This window comes from Callorhinus ursinus, unplaced genomic scaffold (assembly GCF_003265705.2).
Source record: "Callorhinus ursinus isolate GAN/ISIS: 27379988/994484 unplaced genomic scaffold, GSC_fseal_2.0 scaffold12, whole genome shotgun sequence".
Lineage (NCBI taxonomy): Eukaryota > Metazoa > Chordata > Mammalia > Carnivora > Otariidae > Callorhinus > Callorhinus ursinus.
Genome location: NW_027397074.1, coordinates 11,177,969 through 11,199,860, shown reverse-complemented (window position 1 = coordinate 11,199,860; position 21,892 = coordinate 11,177,969). Strand labels below are relative to the sequence as shown.

Here is a 21,892-nt window from a genome sequence, read left to right as displayed (position 1 = left end):
AGAAAGTAGAAAAGGTCACCACATAATGTCCAGCTAGGTTAAAGTTAAAGCTAGCAAAAGAAAAAAATATACATATATATATATACATATATATATATATTTTGATCTCTGAAGATAATATTAATCCTGTATCCACCAAGTAATTTGGGAAATTATAGACTACCAACATTATAAATTATTCCTAAAATATTTGGATATATCTTTGAGCTAGACCAAGGATTTAAACCAGCGATAGAACATCACAGTCAGCAAGGCCGTGTCCCACATCCCAAGCCCGGAACTCTGAGGTAGCCAGAGACCTCACAATCTCACTTTGAGACAATTGGATGTGACAGAAAAGTGGATTAGCACTTTTTAGTTTTTCTTTTCTTTCTCTCCTTGATTAGTGTGTGACGCGGAACAAATCACTTATCTTTCTAGGGCTTAGTTTTTCTATAGGCGAAATGATGGTTCTGGAGCGGGCTATCTCTAGAGTTCTTGCCCCCTTTTAATTTCCATGGTTCCACAATTATACAAAGTCAAGTCTACAGTTCTGTTCCACGGACTGTGAGCCTAATGCTGCCCTCGTGTGGTAGGTACAGTGATAGATCTGCATTTTTAAGTATGGTTGAGGGGGGAAAAAACCAACAGAGCCAACTAATTGAAGATAGATGTGCAGTCAAAAAGACACTACCAGGTTTAATTAAGGTTAGCCACAGTGGAGTAATAAAACAAAATGATGTCTAACTATCTCGCAGCTGAAGAAAATGAAGAGGTCAAAAAATAATTTAAAACAGATTGAATGGCCTCACAGAAGGTAGAATGTGTTTACTTGAAATGCCCCCTCAATAATTGAGGACGGAAATGATTTAACACTCTAGGATTTATTCCTCTAGGGTACAGGAACCCTCTCTACGGGAGTGGGCTTATTCCATCATATATTTATGAGATTACATTCTTTCTCCTCGTTGGTACTTGATAGTACAAATAGGAATTAAAAAAGAAAGAAGACACAAAAATGTAGGCTTCCAAAATGCATTTTATTATTAACTAAACCTCAGTCCTTCATAAAAGAAACACTTCTCATGTGCAATACACAGGCACATGATATATTCAAGCATAATAGGTCCATGATCTCTGAAACTCTTATTTAAAGAGAATAAAGCAAAGGTAGAATAGTTTTAAATTATTAATTTGGAATCATAAGTCTATTGAAAGTCATATTTAGTTTTAATGTTATAAAATATTATTTTAAATATTATTATATTTATATTTAAATATATTAAATATAAACCAGAGTTCACCAGTTGTCTGTATACCCAGATTTGGAACCAGCACAAATATGCCTGTAAGAACACCCTCTTGTTCTCCCATGGAATGTGACTATACATATTATTTACTACTATCATTCCAATTTAAATACATATATAAAATATCCATGGTCTGTTAAGATTTTTTTAAATTCACAAAACTATGCACTCCCATGTTTAGTGGGTTATCATTAAATATTCCTTTCAATTAAACCGGTTTTGGAGGGATTGGGAAAAAATAAAATACCTAGTTGAGTGATCACGTTTTTCTCTACCATATAACAGATTAAAGTTGCATCTCTGTTTTTAAACCCCCCCCAAAAAAAATTGCATTGCCCCAGGTTTCCTTGACAAAACATGGAGAAAAAAAAAATAGCCCTCCCACATCAAGTGGTGTTAATGAGAGATTTATGATTTGCATAATGCACACAGCCAGGTGAAAAGTAAAATATCTACTTAATCATTCAGATGTCTGAGTTGTGTTGTTAAGGGAAAGAATTATTAATTTTATTATTTCATTAAATATGGCTTGAGCATAGTTCCAGGATAAGCTTTTGAGAAGGCTGTGGTGGAGAAAACACAGGCTTGGCTTCCAAAAGCAACATGAATGTGACAACCACAGCCAAGGATAGAAAGTGGTCATTGCAGAAACAGACCTGTGATCTTGTGCTAGGAGAGTACGGATAGAGAAGAGCTTGCTTCTGAGTGGGAAGATGAGGAAAATACACAGAGCAGGTGCAATCAGAGCTGGGCCTTTATGGACAAGTACAATTTTGATATGAGAAAGTGACAGGGGCAGAGAAAGGCATGACAAAATCAGAACGGGCCCAGCTACAGCTCAGGAGAAAAAAAAAAGCCAAACCCAAGGGAGCCAGTGTGACTGGTCTAAGTGGGCTTCCGTGAAAAGTGTACAAAGGGGAATGACAGGAGATACATTTGGAAAGAAGCAGATGGTTAAGGACTTTGAGAGGCAAAGTAAAGAATAGGACCAAAATCATGAGATGCCTTGAAGTTACTTTGAGATCTAGCCTTGGATATCAAGTCATAAAAGCACTTTATTCATTAACGTGTTGGAGATAATGCAGGTTTAGCTCAGTGTAAGAGAACTGATATGTTCTTATTTGGAGACTGTTTCAAGAGAAAAAAATTAGTAAATTTTTTTTGTTTGTTTGAATCTGAAAAATCAGATTGTTTCAAGCATCTGATAAAGAACTATTAAAATACTTGTACCAGTTTATCAAAACCTCTGCATTTCTGTATGTTTAATTGCATTTTATGCTATGTAGCTATAGCCCAGTAAAAAGCAAAGGTTTCTTCTACATTTTTAATTGAATTCATTTTTAGAAACTACCAGACATCAGGCTCTCTTTACCCTACACTTCCATACCAGATTAGGAAAAAAAAAATATATCAAGCACCAGATGTTTTGGTAAGATGATGCCAAACATCTCCATTTATCTGAATTGTTCATCTAACTTCTAACTGCCCGAAGTTTCTTTAGACTCAAACTTACACATAATTTTGTTTTTCAAATATGTTAAGTAGACTTAGACTTATTCTAGTATATGTATATGTTCTCTAGATTTGGTTTTCTTTCTTTTTATGTTTCTTATAAACTATTATTTGTTTGCATTTAAATTGACAGCACTTGTACAGGCTTTCCAAATGAGATTTCTATTCACCTAGACAAGATGAAAAGCTCTCCTTAAATTTATTTCTACCCTTGTTCCTTTCTTCTTGTTATATTGTTTTACATTCTGTCCACATCTCAGATTTTCCAGAAGAGGAATAGAACTAGAAATTGCATCAGGTAAAATCAAAGTTCACATAGAAAAGATTGAATATTTTGAAATTTAAATAGACAGCTCTGCTATAATAGCTATTTTGATGCATTGCAAGATGGATCTTGGCTGAAAATTGTTTTAATCTAGTAAAAATAAGTTGATTTAAAAATTAGCATATATTAAGGTTTGTTTTTGAAAGTAGTATGCTGAGATTTTCCAGTTGATGGTATTAAAGTGTTTCATTTAATATCATACTAAAAAATATTAACAATATTGTTGATTGGATTACATAATGCCAATCAAAAAATGTGGCAGCGTTCCTTTATTTACAACCAGTTGACTAATCTGACTCATTATGTGTTTGATTATACAGTTTAATTTACTTTACAAATGTTCATAATTTATATCAGTCATATATGATAGTCATTTATATTTTTTAAGTTATCCTTTTAAAAAGTCCTTAAGTTAACACTAACTACACCATCTGGGTTTCTCCTACATAGAAAATATCGAACATTATAATTACCATTCTGTCTCCTCAAATCTACTATGGGTTGCTAGTAATTGATCTGTGACTGGTTATTTAACAATATTCAAGCCTTTTTCTAAATAGCTAGTCCCAACTTACAGATACCTGCTATGTTATTGCCCAACATTTTTTCCTTATTTCTCTATTCTGAGAAAGTGATCTTGCTATCACTGGAATAGATATTATAACAAGTCCTGGTGGCTTTAGAGAATCTGTTGTCCCAAAAAGGAAAAAGTGGAGAAGTGGGGAAAAACCAAAACTTTGCAAGACTTGATCCCGATTACCCTGATGGTGGATTTCCTGTCCTCAAGTGGTTTCCCTCACAATGTCTGTAGTTTTCCCTTCATTTGGATGTATTGGTTTTATTAAAATCCCACCACATTAAGAGTCATTGTGTTTGTATACATCTCTTTAAGAAAAATGGAGATATCTTAGAGTCATTAAATGATTATCAATGATTAGCCCGCAGTGTGAATCTATCCAAATGCTTAAGAAACTCCTGATTGAACACAGGTGTTTTTATAGAAGAGAGAGACTCGAAGTATTTTTGTATCCTAGAACATGTCTAGAATTGGAAAGAAAATCGAGGCAAATTCATTATCAGGGCTAGGTATGCTCAAAGACATTATGGAGCAGTGATTGACAGGAAAACCCTGCAGAAGAGGTTGGGGGCATGACAAATAAAATCACAAGATGAGGAAGAGAAAGTAACTGAGCTCCTGCTTAATCTCACTTCTCATGGTCACAATCTTATGAGTTGAGGTATGCGCACTGAACCCATTATTTTCAAATGCAAAAGCTGAGACTGTTTAGATTTACTCTAGAATGAGCTAGGATTCCAAATCCTGTCAGTATGATCAAAGCTCATGCTCTTAAATTCTGACCATGTGGCAGAAGACATAATAATAATTTTTAAAATTTGCCTAGACAAGCTTCTTTCCACAAAAAGAAGAGGAAACACTTGCCTTCTCTTCTGTTTTTCTGCGTCAAAAGTTCCCCCCAAATCTCCTCTGATCTAGAACTACACTAACAATATTAGTACTATACTCCTACTGCATTAAACAACACAAAATTATAATGTTTCTATGGGAATATGGATTGCTTTATCCAAAAGAATCAAACTTAAGGAATTATTGAAACAAGTCCCAATCATAGATGAAGAAATGCCAAAGGGGAAGCAAGGATCTTCAAATTTAAAAACTTGCTGGAGATAGTTGTTATATACAAAGGAGCACAGAATTCTTCAATCACTTCTTGAAACCATCTGTTCTACTTTGCATCTTCACTTCTCAGGAGAAAAACAGATTATCGGCTAATATGGAAAATAATTAAGAAAGTTTCCCTTATCCCGCTATTTCTCTCTACCCAAGTCTTTCTAAACTCCTTTCTCCAGGAAATAGCCAAATTCATAATTGTTTGTCCTTACTGTAATACTGTACAAATAAACCACAAAGAGAACCAGTAATACTGATAATAGTAATAGACTGGTCACATACTATTTAACTCAGTCTAAAAATCTGATGATTTATCCCTAGAAACAATTGCGTTTTGTTTTGTTTTGTTTTACCTCGATGTCCAATAAAAATAATCAAGTCCTTAGTGTTACCACAGCACCTTATTGGTTAAGGAAAAGAAAATGACAGGCAGATTAAGACATGTGGAGTTCTTGCTAGAGCTGTTTCATTATCCATGTAAATGAAGAAAACGTAGAATGATGCCTTTGGAGATCAATGGGAGTTTCATTGATTGACTGTGGTGTTGACTCTTCCCACACCATGCAGCAAAGCCTACCAATCACCGGCCTGCAGAAAGCTCCGTGTCCACTGGCTCCTCCGGCAGCGGGTATAGCGTGGACAGTGAAGGAAGCGGCAACACTGCAGGGGAGACCAATCTATTTCCTATTCCACGGATGTAAGTGTGGGGGTTTTTCTTTTTCTTTTTTTTTTTTTCCACTACAAAGTTATAACATGAGTAAGCTTTGCTTAACACTTAACAGGAAATAACTAGATAATTATCCAGTTCGACTCATTGTCCCTGAAGCAATTCAACTGTGTTTGCCTCCATAGAAAATAGACTGTTCGGGAAAGATTGGGTTAATTTAGTTAATTCTAAGGATGACTGCTGGTCACTTCCAGGACTATTTAATCAGTGCAATCTGTATTTAATGGAAAAACTGCTACAATAATAACTAAATGAGGTTCAGCAGTAGTAGTCCCTTGATGAGGTAATCATATAATGATCAAACACAAATATTATTGGTGTTTGAGATAAACTTAAATTAATTTACTTTGAATCAGGAGAGATTTAAACATATTTTAAGAGCTCATATATCGTTTTTGAAACAGATAACACATTGGGCTCCTCATAGAGGCTTTTCAGTAATCTTTCCACAATTAAAAAGGAAGATTTTGAAGTGTTTCCATATTTTCCACAACAAATATCAAGTAATACAGGGTCCCCAGTAGATAAGCTTGGAATAAAGTTCATTGGTAATATGTTAAGCCTCAAGAAAATGATATTGCAGATCGAATGCAAAACGAAAGCAGATTGTGTTTAGGATGTGTTAGAATGGGCTTAGTCATGTTGGTGGCAAAAGTTAGCAGCATCCAAGATACATATGTTGGTTATGTCTGTTCCAATATCAAAATCTAGACTTTCCAACCTTTCCTTCTCCTCCTAAGGAACTAGTTTTCTAGGTTTTAAAAAACGTCATTGGACCATCCATCTCTGGGATCTAGGTCAGGGAGAATTTAGCTTTGAGAGGACAGTGAGCTAATTTGGCCTTTGCATTTTTAAATATTTGGGGGCAAAAAAATACCAGAAGAATCGCATTTTGTGAGACATAAAAATTATATGAAACTGAAATTTCAGTGTCCATAAATAAAGTTTTATTGAAAGCCACACCCATTTGCTTATGTGTTGCCTAATGTTGCTTCTGCCCTATAGAGGCAGACCTGAGTACAGGACCATTCAAACCATCTCCTATCTGGCTCCCTATGGAGTTTGCAGACCCCTGATCTGGGCCCTTCTTAAAGGATCTTCTTCATTTTCTCCAGTGTTGAGTGAAGCCATTTCTGGGAGCAGAATTCTTTTTCTCTTTGTTTTAGTGTCAAGGTTTTTATAAATCTTTCCTTCTATTGTCCAGAATACCCCCAATATTTATATAATGGCTCAGATTACAAAAGCAAAATAATGGGGAAAAGGGGTTTCTACAGTGAAAAATGTGTTTATATTTTATGATTTTCAAGTTATATTTTTCCTACTTAAATCGTTACATTATTGGATCACCTGCCAATCTTTTTTTTTTTTTTTAAGACTTAGGCTATGGATTCAATAGTTATTTATATTTAATCAGTTCTCTTTTATTGGACATTACTTCTAAAAGGAGTCTGATCTCATTACTCCTCTTTCTCTGATGATCTTTTATGAAGAGAATTTCAGCAAATCCATTACATTTCTCTCTCTAGACTGTGAATATCATATGAGTTTGTGATTTTTTTAACCACACATCACTTAATATCCTTCCAATTTATCCATACCTTTCAAATAATTTAACACTGGATAAAGTTTTAACTTCCAGAGAAAAAGCACGTTATTTCCTCAATATCTGAATATCTGAAGTAGAACTAGATTATGTATTTTTTACATACATACCACATTCCAATTTTGTTTTTCCCATTTTCCTTAAAGCCTTTCAAAACTGCCTCGGACACACCATTGTTTTGCCATCTGAGCACAAAGAAAATTCTCTTTTCTAAAGCAGTATTTGGTATTTCTTTTATATGCCCTTTTATGTCTAACACAATTATTGCTTAGGCTAACATAAGAGTTCAATAACTGTTCGGTTATTGATTAACAAATATAAATTACAAACTGTGTAGTCCACATGTTCTGAGCTGAAGATTATTTCCCGGGAATTCAGAAAAATTGCATCTTTCACATAACCCAGTCAAGTTTCCTTCGTATTTTATTTAGCTTTATGATGCTGCAGAAGTACCTGTAAGATCTTAGAAATGCCTCTCATACACATTTTCCCTGTGCACCTAATGTTAAAATCCGTTTTCATTAGAAACAAAGACTGCAGCTGAATATCAGATACCATTAAAATTCGAAACCTAGGATGTGAGATCAAATAAAAAATTACCCAAATTTTACTATTACTAAAAATTATAATTATTTTGTTAAAATTTGACATATATAGAAGAGTAATTTTTCAGTACTCTCATCTGTTAGATGAACACTCCTAAAATGATTTTCCTTTTCATTTGAGTTTGACTCAGTAACAAGACGTTTGGTTCCCTCTGTTAGTATTGCTCACGGTAAGATTGCTACTGAGTTATGAAGATTTTCTCTTGTCTGATCGGAACAGAGCAAATTTTTTTTAAATTTATCATCTACTTGTATTGAATCTCATTGAAGCAGTTACACAAATTGAAGTTCCTTTTATTGCTTAATCAAGACTTTTTTGGCACATATTCAGATGCAGACTGTATCTATATGTATATAAGTATATATATGATTTCTAACATTTTTTCAAGTCCTTCACACTTGATAAAAATTTGTGTTTAAACCTTTGACCTAGAATTGTCGTAATGGAACAATGTAATGGGTTTCAAGATAAAATAATTTCTGAGTTTATATCTATTCCTTTCATTATGTGCAGAACCATCTCTATAGAATGGTAGGATCTTTAGGGTAGTTTTCAAGTGAGATGTAATTGGATTCTTAAGAAAGAAATATGATCACATTCTCAGCAAATTCAGCAAACCAAATATTTTTGTGAAAGTAAGAATTAATTGTGAGCAAATCCTGCTGTTAGAATTATTGTCTAGAAAGTATAGTATTGAGGAGTTCTTTTGTTCAAACACCCTTTTTAAAACTTAGGTGTTTTTATTTCATCGTTTTAGAACATCTTATGTAAGTATGTATAAAGGCAATTCCAAAATCTTTTCTATGCCATGTAGCTTTTTCTGTTACTGAAAAAATAAGAAGTAGCCTATAGTGTTTGGGCTGTTACATTATCAATATTCTGAACACACAGTGCTCAGAGTATCATGAATTCTTCACCGATTTGGCCTTCCAGAAAGTTCGAGGCTGAAACTAAAAGGGTAGTAGACTCTGGCTGAATTCTAAAGCCATTATGTGCATACCTACCTATTAATATTTTCTATTTATTGAATTTTATGATGTTTCAGGCACTGTGTTAAGTACTGTTTTCCACGTGATTTTGTCCTACCCCAAAGCTAGCTAGTGTTACTATCTTTTTATTACAAAAGGAGAAATAGATTCACCAGATTAAGTAGATTTGCCTTAGATTACACACGGCATGAAATAGTGAAGCCAGAGGCAGAGACCAGGAGGTCTGACTTCAAAAGCTAATACGCTATACACAGCTGAAAACAGCGACAGGATCTGAAAGTCACTAAGTGAAATAAAGATCTGTGTTATTACAATATTATTCTTGCAAGTTATTTAATTCAACATTTCCCTTCTCACCAAAGGGTCTGTACACGTCATCATAACAAAACATAAAGATATAAAAACTCTTCTCACTTCCTGAGTTAAAAATGGAGTGTATGGTGATTAACATAACATAATAATAATTTTTAAAATGCAAAAAAAATAAAAATAAAGAAACAACACCCCAATTCTCAAAAAATTTTGATAATTTCATGATAGTCTGATCTTTAATAAGTGAGTCAATCATAAAACACTGAATTTTGAGGTATTATGCTCAGACTAAGTAAGAATAAGAAACAAGCCCCTACTTTAAAATTAACATGATACAGAGCAATTTATTGTGTTTAGACTTACCATTCAAGTAATTTATTTCAGGTCTGAATACATAATGTCATTCTATTTTTGGGGAACTTGGTCTTCTCATTTGCATTTAGGAGAGCATAACTAAATATATAACCTTTTATTTTCTTTTTAAACAGAGGGAAGATGGGGCAGAATGGACAAGAACCTGTAAAACAGCCAGGAGTAGGAGTGGGACTTGCAGACCCGGAAGGTAAGTTAAAATTTGTTGAATCTACATGTTACACTACAAGTGTTTGATTTGTTTCTCTTCGAATATAAATGTAAATTTCTATGTGCTAATGGCAACAGCACTGGGAAGTATAGCACCATTCTCTGTGTTACCCAGTAGATTAGAATTACTTTGTAATTTCATTTAACAATTTCCCAATTTCTTGATTTATATTTAACATTAAGTAAGTAGGGGATACTAAAAAGTTAAACAAGAAAGAAGAGTGAAAAGGATGACAGGAGAGAGAATCAGAAGACTTTCTCAGTAAAAAACAAATATTTTGTCGAGATTTTTAAAAAAATTTTTGTTAAAATACCATGCAAATAGAAAATAAATCATGAAACATCACTTAAAATGGAAAATCTTAAATGTATGGAGCTCAGAAGAAACTAATGGTATAAAAATCATTTTATAGGAAAAAAATGACTAAAGTAACTTCTAAAGTGAAAACCCAATTTGAACTTAAATTTGGTTTTGTTAAACAAATGGTAAATGTATTACAAAATGCAAGAAAATCTTTAACTTCAGCAGACACATATTCAGTATCTGTAAGGTGAACAATGACTAGCTTATCTTTCATAATATTGTGATAAGATCTGACAGCACTGTTATCCCTCTTGGATTGCACAACCTCTCAGTAATTTCAACTGTCTTAATTACTTTATACTATTCTAAGTACTTTCCATGTATTATCTCATTTAATTCTTAAAATTACCTATAAAGGTAAATAATACCATATACCAGTTTTACATAAGAAGAGACTGAAGTGCAAATATCACACAAGATAAGAGCAAGTAACTTGAACCCAAGCAAATGATGCCAAATCACCTGCTATGAAAGAGAATGATTAATGGCACAGTATCACAAAGACACTCGATGAAGAAATAGGAAACCCAGATTTGGATTTCAAATCTGGTCCTGTTACCTAACTGGTGACCTGATCTGTCTTCAGAAACCTCATCTGGCAAATGCTGGATGCTAATGATGCCAAGGTTCCTTGTGGGTTAGTAGATACCACATTTTTCTGATTCGACTAAAAGTTTTTCTTTAGATTCATTCAAAGACTGTGTTTTCTTTATCTGCTGCCATTTTCCCCAGGGTTCCACCCTCAATCTACCAACCATTTTACACACTCTCTCTCTGCATAAACTCAGCCATTCTCATCTGTATGTTTAGTTCCAAATTTACCCTCCAGACTCCCTGGAATTCAGCCTCCAATAGTTCATGTCTGCCAGGCGTCCAACCAAGAAAATGGAAACCACTCTGAATATTTAAAATAGAGGAAGCTGATGGCTGGCAATGATTATATACTCATGGTATCCCTGAGAAAATGAGCATGTGGCAGTGAAATAGCAGAACTTGTGAGGTGGCAGAAGGAAGTGACTGTCCTGAGAGCTGAAACCAGGGCAAGCCTGAACTGCAGGGAGCAGGAGACAAGGAAGAGAAACAATAAATGCTAGAAATACATCTGGAGATAGACGAGGATGGGGAGAAATATCCTGGTTACTTCCTTCTTCCCATTCTCCAATCTCTGCCAATGCCTGATCAATCCCGCTGGAAGCCAACTGCCAGGGGAGCCTGGGAAGCAGCCAAGGGGACAGCTACCCTGATAGGAGAGCAGAGGGAAGCTGGAGAACGAAACTAAGGGCCCAGAGGTGTAGGGCCAGTGCTACATTTTGCCTCGAGATCCCATAGATGAATCAAATTACGTATGTCCTGAACTTAATTCACCCTCTTTCAGATTTTGCCTCCTTCTCCTCCTATGCTCTTCTACCACTAACCGGATCTGCTCCTGTCTGCACCACAATTTGCATATTTTGTTATCATTGCTCTTTGACTTGAATTTACCTGTTTTTATGCCTGTCTCCTCCATTATATTGAACATTTAGACTAGAGCTATGGTTTAGTCATCCTGGTGGCCCAGCACTTAGCAGGAGAGCCTTACCCATAGAGTCGCTTCCAGAATGTTTGTTGAACTTCTTTATGCCATCCATCAGGGACTTTGGTTAATACTGAATCGGATCTTTTCAAGCAGTAAGAGCACAGGGGTGGAGGGGGGCGGAACTCGGATGGGGAGACAAACCATGAGAGACTATTGACTCTGAAAAACAAACTGAGGGTTCTAGAGGGGAGGGGGTGGGGGGATGGGTCAGCCTGGTGATGGGTATTAAAGAGGGCACGTACTGCATGGAGCACTGGGTGTTATTCACAAACAATGAATCATGGAACATTATATCAAAAACTAATAATATAATGTATGGTGATTAATATAACATAAAAAAAAGCACAGTACAATGTTCCATTGATTATTTTCTCTTGTAATTTCCCTCACGGTTTTTAAATCATTTCCTTTGAATACATAAAGCTTTTCATGTTTTTGGTTTAAAAAAAAAGAATGTTTGTTGAGTGAATGAATAAATGATACAATAATATATGAAAATAATGCCCACTGATTTTCATATGACTTTAGAATTCAGGTAATTAGAGAAGCAATTCATGTGCCCTTTTTTCAAAGTTGAATTACTTAATTTTACTTTTAATTTTAAAGTTTATAGATAAATTATCTTATTATAAATGTTAATAACTGTCAATGAACAAAAATTGTTCATCCTAATGCTGCTTTCTTCTTTCCCATCAGTCCCACAAGAAGGAGCCAGTCATAAGCTATTTTATATTTTACTTAAACTTATGAGTCAATATGTTTATATTTTAGTGAACTGACTCTTATCAGTAGTTAAACTCAGATTAGTTATTGAGCAGAGGGCTGGAGGTTGAGGATGGGGATAAGATGGAATACATAATCTAATGTGAGTCATTTATAGTTATGAGCCCTTTTAGTAACAATATTTTGGACAGATTATTTTTGACTGAGCTACTTCTGAAATTTGGACAATAAGCATATTTATAATTTACATATCTATATGAAGTTGGGCATGAAGATGTCCAACTATAAGAGATATATAAGAGATTGCTAATAATATGGAGAAGAAATCTGTAATAAGTATTTAACCTTACAAACAATTTTAAATTTAAAAGAATACATAGAGGGGCGCCTGGGTGGCTCATTTGGTTTAAGTGTCTGACTCTTGGTTTCCACTCAAGTCATGAACTCAGGGTCATGAAATAGAGCCCTATGTCAGGTTCTGCATTCAGTGGGGAGTCTGCTTGAGATTCTCTCTATCCTTCTGCCCTTCCCCCCACCCCATGCACATGATCTCTCTTTCTCTCAAAATAAATAACCCTTTAAAAAAAGAAGAATACATAGAGAGTGGGGAGAAAATTATTAAATTATACAGGAATTTAATTACTCTAAGCAGATAAGAAGAAAACGTACAAGATTTTGCTTCGTCCCCATAGAGATATAGAATCAACTCTGTGCTGTAATTCAGGTATATTTATGACATACATTTTATTTTGAGCGATCCAGAGGATTGCTTTCACGTCCTTTTGTTGTCAGTCAACATATATAGCCAGTTTGTGGGAGAACAACAAACAAACAAACAAAACAGAGTTAGTTCAGTTTGGTTTTAGACCTAATATTTAGTTTCTTGACTGGATTTTTTTCTCCTTTAAATTCTTCATCAGGACACCAGAAAAATTGTCACTTAGTAAGATTTTCTTGAGTGTTCTACTACCCCTTGATTCTTTCATATTACCCATTTAAGCACTTTGTTTTATGCATACCTTGGTCCACTCTAGGGAACACTGATCTACAAAGACATGCATACTTTAGATCAGAGTATATCATGGATTTTAAGTAGTCACCTTAGTGGACAGTTTGTTTTTACAACATTCTCATTCTTGTTTTGGAATTACAGTGTACAGAATACAAAAAGTCATGTTTTATGGGGTTGAAATTTTATGTGGAGCATGTTATAGATATTTTTTTTGATGCTAGTCATGTCCTTGTTCTACTTACTGAGTAAATCTATTTATTCTGCATTCTGATTTTTTAAAAAATCATTTTCCACTTAGTCATTTTCTCCAATAATGTTGTATCTTCCCTATTGCAGTTTCTCATAAATTTTAATCTCATGCTGATTAATCTCATGCTCAGTGGGTCAGAATATGAGATCAGTCATAGGTTCTAGAGTTCCAACCTAAGTTGCAGTAAAAAAAAATGGTAATACTCCTGTAGACTGTCTCTGCTAATGACTGGTTGAACTTTCACAATTTAAATAAGTGTACAACGTAAAGTGCAAATAAACATTGTGTTTGGCACATGATTAACATCCCTTACATTGTAGCTGTAATTAAATTAAAAGTTAATATAAGGGCACCTGGATGGCTGAGTCAGTTCAGCATATGCCTTCAGCCCAGGTCATGATCCCGGGGTCCTGGGATGGAGCCCCACATCAGGCTGCCTGCTTAGCAGGGAGTCTGCTTGTCCTTCCCCAGCCACCCACCCCACCCCACCCCACCTGACTCCACCCCCGGCTCCTGCTCTTTCTAGCTCTCTTTCAAATAAATAAGTAAATAAAATCTTTAAAAAAAAAATAAATACAAGTGAATATAGAAGAGGGCCATTTGGATTCCATCCAAGAGTGATACTAGTCAAGACTGACAAAATATCATGCACTCTTCGGAAGAGCTATACAAGACCACTTCTCTTAAAAATTTGGATCAAATCAATTAACCTTCCCAATTGTAATGTCAAGTGTTTTCCCAATTTACACTAAAACCTTCTAATACCCTTAATAGATGATCCGGCCCTTTCCTACATTGTTTTAATTAGATATATTTAAGAGTGTTACTGTTTGTTGGTGGGCATCCATGTATATTAGATATAGTGCCTGGCTTCACGCATTTATTCTCCCAAACCAGGGGTTCGCAAGCTTTAGCAGCAGGCATTAAGAATCACACTTTGCGTGAGGTTTAATTTGCCTGGCTGCATGTATTTAAAAAACAAATAACCCTAATACATAATTTATTTTCTTAGGTATCTTTAGAAGCCTTAATTTAATCACTCAATTTCCATTTTCACTGGGCCAGAACAAATAAACCTCTACCATTATAGAAATATGTTCAACTCAACCCACAAATGTTTTCAAATAATTGAGTCTGTGAAAGCACATCACCAATAATGCTAACCCAAGGAGGAAGGGGTCAGGGGGTAGGACAGAGAACAAGATTCGATTCAACATCTTACTGGAAGTGGGGGTTTTTTGGTTGTTGTTGAAAAAGCATAACAATTTATGTAGAAATAATGAAAGTCTACGATGACAGCAACAATCTCATTTTAACTGGCACCCCAAGTCTATTGTACACACATATATATTTTTTACATAGCTCCAGTGGTGAGTAGTACGAGTGCCTTTAAGGTGAATGAACGTGTTTTACAAAGTCCATGAAACAAGTACAGAACAGTAATGACTTCCTGCATTAAACCAATAAAAATCGAGGCCTCAGGGTTGGAGTCTCTATCTTGTTATCCTGTTCTGAGAAACATTCTTTTTAAAGATTTTTTCCATTTTCTTTTTTTTTAATATTCATTTAATTTTCCCTCTTTCCATGACCACCTGGGTTGTTTAAATATTAGCCCGCAAAAAGGAAAATACAACACACTCTGAAAGGCTCTCAGTTAGAACATAATAACAGCTGTTATAAGGGCACCCCCACAGGTTACTCAGCAAATACTTATGGAGTACCTGTTGTGACCAGCACTGGGATCAGCCCTGGGCTGCAGTGTAGAATGTGACTTAGTCCTTGCCCTTCTGAGCTCCTAGTAGAGTTCCCCAAACTCAGATAATAGTTATAATCTTGATCCTGAAGAAAAATTCATTTCACCCGCTAGACATTTATTTCCGTTTCTTCAGGCTCTCTTTCTAATTAGACTAAGGAAATTTCAAATTAAATATGAAATGTCTTGTTTTTGTCTTTTGTATATCACTTCTTTTATTATTCTGGAATTTCCTGATTCTGTTCATTTTACTGATGTCAAGAATGATCTTTCAAGGCATTAATTAATCTTATTATTGAAGTATAGTTGACACTCAATATTATATCAGTTTCAAGTGTACATCATCATGATTTGACAATTCTATACATTACTCAGTGCTCACCATGATGTGTAGTCACTGTCTGTACCAAATAATGTTATTATACTATTAGTAACTATATTCCCTATGCTGTACTTTTCATTGCTGTGACTTATTTATTTTATAACTAGGATTTTGTATCTCTTACTCAAGGACTTAATTTTTAAATAAAAAGTTATCTTTATTTAAGTTCAGTTTTATTGAAGATGACGGACAAAATTTATTTACAATATATTTATCATTGTAGATGTTTTGTTAAAATCATTAAGAAAATGTGATGTTATTTGATTTTTATCTCAATTCTGAGGTCAGGATGTGATCAAGGGAAATGTGGTTAGTGGATTATTCTGTATCATTTGATTACTTACCGTCCACAAATTGTGCTTAAAAATTGACCAACATATGCACATTATATTATAAAACTGTTTTCAGTGGATTGAATATGTTTGCTTTTCTGTGAGCTTCTTGCCCTGAGTTTGCTAATACATATCCTTTGTTTTTGTATATCTATAGTTGATCAGAGCTAAATATGAGTATATCTATTATGTGCAAGACATTGTGTTCAAAATTTGGATGCTACAGAGATCAATTCAACACATATGCTGATCCAAGAGGGCTTATGATCTAGGATGTTCTATCTTATAATCGACCAGTGAGCAAGTTGAGCATACTCAGTCAATGGGTAGAGCCAAAGCATTCATAGTGGCTGGAGACTGCCATACCTGCTGTTAAATATTTTATTACCTTTAATAAGTATAATGCAAAGAAGAATTGTGATAATGATTCATAAGTTCAAGAGCAAATTATGTGCTTTAGGATTTGGGCATTGGAAAGCGTTTCTAAATCCGTGGGAGTCAGGGGGCATGATTCTGTGGAAGAGGTTACAGGTGCTTTGAAAGATGGACCAGATCTAAATAGGTTGCAATGAGAGAGGCAAATTCCCTGCTGCAGGAACACAGTGAAGAAAGATGCAAATGGAAGAAAGGATACGAGATATGTAAGGGAGAAAGCAATTTAGTGAAACTGGAGCAAAGGGTGTGAATGGAGAGCAGAGAAACTGGAAATTTGTACAAAGGTAGGTTGGATAGGGAAGTTCATGCTTCTGTGAACACTGGGAAGTATTAAATGTTAGTGAGGAATTTAGGCAGTTTCAACACGTACAATATTGAATCTTTCTGTGGAAGAACAAGGTAGACCTCCTTTTACATTCAAATCATCTTTTTTTAAAGTATTTTATTTATTTATTTGAGAGAGAGAGACAGAGATAGTGACAGAGATAGCAAGAGATAGCACAAGCAGGGAGGAACGGGAGAAACAGGCTTCCCCCTGAGCAGGGAGCCCAACGCGGGGCTTGTTCCCAGGACCCTGGGATCAGGACCTGAGCGAAGGCGGACACTTAACCGACTGACCTACCCAGGCACCCCTCAAATCATCTTTTAGGAATTTTTGGGATTTAAGTATGGTTGACCTTTGAGCAATGTAGGGGTTAGGCATGTGGACTCCCTGCACTGTTGAAAATCCATGTATAACTTTTACTCCCCCCAAAACTCAACAACTCATAGCCTACCATTGACCGGAAGCCTTACTGATAACGTAAAGAGTCAATTAACATGTATTTTGTATGTTATATATATTATATACCGTATTCTTAAAATGAAGTAAATTGAAGCAAAGAAAATATCAAGAAAATCATAAGGAAAATATTTACAATGCTGTACTCTATAAAAGAAATCCACATGTAAGTGGACCTGTGCAATTCAAACCTATGTTGTTCAAGGGTAACTGTATATATGTGAAATCCAAGTAGAAACAATACATATTATGTAGTTTGACTATGACTCTAGAGTTCAGGATACAGGTCTCAATTTGGATCTAGATTCAGAGTCATAATGTAATAATATTTAGGGAGCATCGAACATTATCTCTCTTAAGTTCTATCCACCAGAAAAAGAAAAATCTCAGTAACAATATATACTAGGTTCCTGCCCCACCACCCCTGCATATACAAAGAAATTGAAAGCCAGAGGATTTTAGTGCGTTTAGGGGCAAAGTCAAGACATGACCCTGAGATCGTGACCTGAGCTGAAACCAAGAGTCGGACATTTAAACAACTGCACCACCCAGATACCCCTAAAATGGCAATTTCAATCCCTGACTCTTGCTTATGAATTTAAATACAAATATTCACAGGGTCAAATTTATAAATAATTTTGTGTATCATTTCTTCTTTAATTATTTGTTTAGGTATTCTTTACCCAGTTGAGGATATTAGGTACATAATGATTTCTATTTTTATCTAGTTCTTTTGTGGTATGAAATGTAATATCTAATTATCTAAGTCAATTTCTTTTATTCCATGTCATGAGATAACAGCAAATCAATTTTCCTGGAAACATTTGTTGAATAAAATTTCTTTTCCTCACTGATATGAGATGCCACATCATTCATACTCAAAATTTTCAAGCATACTTATGTCTGGTAATGGGCTTTCTGGAATATTTTATTGACATATCTGTCTACCTGTATCTGCCACACTTACTCAATTATCCTATTTTATTTTCAGTTTTTTAAATTGGACTGTTTTTACCTGTTTATTTTTTTTATTTTTTAAAAAGAACTTTAAATCTTTGTTGAGAAGCAGAGGAAATTCCACATAAATTTTCATTGAAATTATATTAAAACTCTAATGTAATTTTGAGGTAATTGACATCAGTACATATATTTTCTTATCCATCGACATGGTAGATTTTAATATGCCAATTTGGACATGCTAATTTTTATATGCATGGTATTAGCCAAGTTACTGAAATTCTAGAAGTCTCTGGTACCTCATCTACAAAAGTAAGGATAACAGTAGTACCTACCTGACCAGTGTGCTGCAGGAAGTGATGGAAATAAGGAGTGTAATGTGCCTGGCACTGTAGTGACTCATAGTCAGTAAATGCTGGTTATCATTGTTCTGATCATCACCTGTATCATGTAAGTGATTACTGCTGGCCTAATTCTTCCCAAGCCTTTTTTTTTTATTTTTTTTATTATTATGCTAATCACCATACATTACATCATTAGTTTTTGAGGTAGTGTTCCATGATTCATTGTTTGTGCATAACACCCAGTGCTCCACACAGAACGTGCCCTCTTTAATACCCATCACCAGGCTAACCCATCCCCGCACCCCCTCCCCTCTAGAACCCTCAGTTTGTTTTTCAGAGTCCATCGTCTCTCATGGTTCGTCTCCCCCTCCAACTTACTCCCCTTCATTCTTCCCTTCCTGCTATCTTCTTTATTTTTTTTAACATATAATGTATTATTTGTTTCAGAGGTACAGGTCTGTGATTCAACAGTCTTACACAATTCACAGCGCTCACCATAGCACATACCCTCCCCAATGGCCGTCACCCAGCCTCCCCATCCCTCCCACCCCCCACCTGAGATTAAGAATTCCTCATATCATTGAGGTCATATGATACATGTCTTTCTCTGATTGACTTATTTCACTCAGCATAATACCCTCCAGTTCCATCCATGTCGTTGCAAATGGCAAGATTTCATTCCTTTTGATGGCTGCATAATATTCCATTATATATATATATATATATATATATATATATATATATATATATATATACCACATCTTCTTTATCCATTCATCTGTTGATGGACATCTTGGCTCTTTCCACAGTTTGGCTATTGTGGACATTGCTGCTATAAACATCGGGGTGCACGTACCACTTCGGGTCCCTACATTTGTATCTTTGGGGTATATACCCAGTAGTGATTCCCAAGCCTTTTAAACGCATGTTCTCTAAAATGATCTTTTTTTTTTCAACCTTTGGCATTCTAAAAATATCCTAAAAAGATATTTTTAGGGTCCTACGTTTTGCAGTTTATTTCCAAATACTGTTATTACAGTATTTCAAGATACTCTTCTTCCCCCAAATAATTCTGATGTAATCTCTTGTTTAGGAATGCCTCCCCTCTCTTGAGGATGACTTCCCTAGACCTTATCATATTTCCCTAAACTTCCTGGGTTTAAAATCAGTGCAACTTATCTCTGGACCCATAGTACTCACTGGGAATGTAAAATTGAAGATGTCTACTAAAAAGTAGTCTAATCTTGAAATATAAAAAAACATTCTAGGTCTTTACTCTGAGCCGGATTCATCTCTGGAGGTTATTGATGGACCACTAAAGGTTCAATAAATTTCTGGAAGATACCTTGGATATTTCTTAGCCTTAGTACACATCAAAGAACCGGCAATTAACAAACTTAAAGCCCAGAATATTTTAGACTTTCAGAAATTAATATCTTTAATGGGAATTTTTAATATTTTTTTAAATGTCTTTTTGGGTTTTTTTGCCTATAAGTCCCTGAAATGCTTGCATTGGGAGTTAGTGCTCGATTTATTTATCAGAGAACAGCTCTTAAATCAAGATAAGGACATTACAGTATAGCAGAAGGTACTGAATGAATATAACCAAGAGCATCCTCTTACCATAGATGTAGGAAATTAATAACAAAGATGTATATATTTATAGATATTTAGTATTCATTTTGTTCTAAATGCATTTACATTATCTGGTTCATTTCTCACAAAACAGTCAGGAATATAGACAGGAAATAATTATTTCAACTTTATAGTTATGGAAACAGACTCAGAGCAATGAAACCATGCACTCAGAGTCACATAATTAAACAGTCTGGGTTAAAATTTACAGATACATAATCTACTGTCATCTGACTCTAGCCCCTTGTACTTTCTAACATTTTTTATCTTAATATTGATACAGAACTACTTCATGAAAAACTATTTTAAATTTATAAGATGGTCTGCAATAATTGGAAAGGAAAGCATTCAACTATGTTGATGTGTATGGCCAATTAACTATATCAGTATCAATGACATTATAGGCACTATGTGCTTTACCAAGAAAAATTTTAAATCTGCAAATTTCCGTAAAATTTTAACTGTACTCAAAACAGTATTGTATTAACAAAATAGACATGTACCCAAATGAAATAACATAATGTATATATGATAATACGACTGTAAATTTTAAATGAAATGGACATTTTTATTTAGTAGAAAAAGTTTATTTTGCAAATAGTTTTTATGTGATAATTTTCTTCTGTAAGAAAAGAAAATTAGTGTACTGGGTTATACCATACGCCCAGTAATTGTAAATTCGATTAAGGAGATAAAGTTAAAAATAATATGAATATTTGAAGAAATTTAAGAGACTATTTGTATATCCTTGGTGGCATTTGACGGGTAGCTTTCTAAGCATTAAAAGAAATCCATAAAAAAAAAAAAAGAAAAAAAAAAGAAATCCATAAACCATCAAAGAAATAATAGATGTTTTGCTGCAGGAAAAATAATAAAACTTATATGTTAAAAGAACCAAAAGCAAAGGCAACAAGCAAATAATGAACAGGCTAAAAAAAATTTATATGTGATCACCAAATGATTATTATCCTAAATAAATGTCTCCTTAAAGTTCTCTCATATTTTGCTCAATTAAAGAGAGTAAAAAAAAATGGTCAGAAGTTATGAAATAGGCATTGCAGTGAAACTGGCATCTCACTGGAGGGAAATTATCAATTAACTTATAATTGTTAAAACGAGAAAATTAAATGATAAAGCCACTAGGTGCAAATTCTAACTAATAGCAATTCCATGAAAAATAGTAAGAATGGGGCGCCTGGGTGGCTCAGTTGGTTAAGCGACTGCCTTCGGCTCAGGTCATGATCCTGGAGTCCCAGGATCGAGTCCCACATCGGGCTCCCTGCTCGGCAGGGAGTCTGCTTCTCCCTCTGACCCTCTGCCCTCTTGTGCTCTCTATCTCTCTCATTCTCTCTCTCTCAAATAAATAAATAAATAAATCTTTAAAAAAAAAAAAAGAAAAATAGTAAGAATGGAGAGAAATATTATTCAAAAATTAGCACATTGCTCCCCCAAATCAAAGAAAATAAATCTAATCATTGGAAAGACAAAGAATGAAAGAGACTTACAGCTGGAACAACATCATAATAGTTCAGAAAACTAGAGCTACAAAGAAGATTCCAAATATTTCTAGAGACAATTAATTAAAAAACATTGTATATACAGAGGAAGGACAAGAATCCATATAATTTCTCAATAGCAAAAGAGACATTTAGAAAAATGGGTAATGCCCTTGAAATTCCAGGTGGAAGGGGTTGTAACTAAAATTCTATCCAC

At 34.6% G+C, this 21,892-nt stretch overlaps 1 protein-coding gene across 3 annotated transcripts in view; it reads left to right on the top strand.

The window, feature by feature from the left end:
- PCLO (piccolo presynaptic cytomatrix protein) overlaps positions 1-21,892 on the top strand; it is a 391,109-nt gene that overhangs the window by 339,602 nt on the left and 29,615 nt on the right. For all 3 annotated transcript variants that reach the window (XM_073898726.1, XM_073898725.1, XM_025872800.2), the window contains 2 exons: positions 5,384-5,513; positions 9,542-9,615. In XM_073898726.1, the coding sequence (XP_073754827.1) occupies positions 5,384-5,513; positions 9,542-9,615 (204 nt within the window). The remainder of the gene's footprint in view (positions 1-5,383; positions 5,514-9,541; positions 9,616-21,892) is intronic.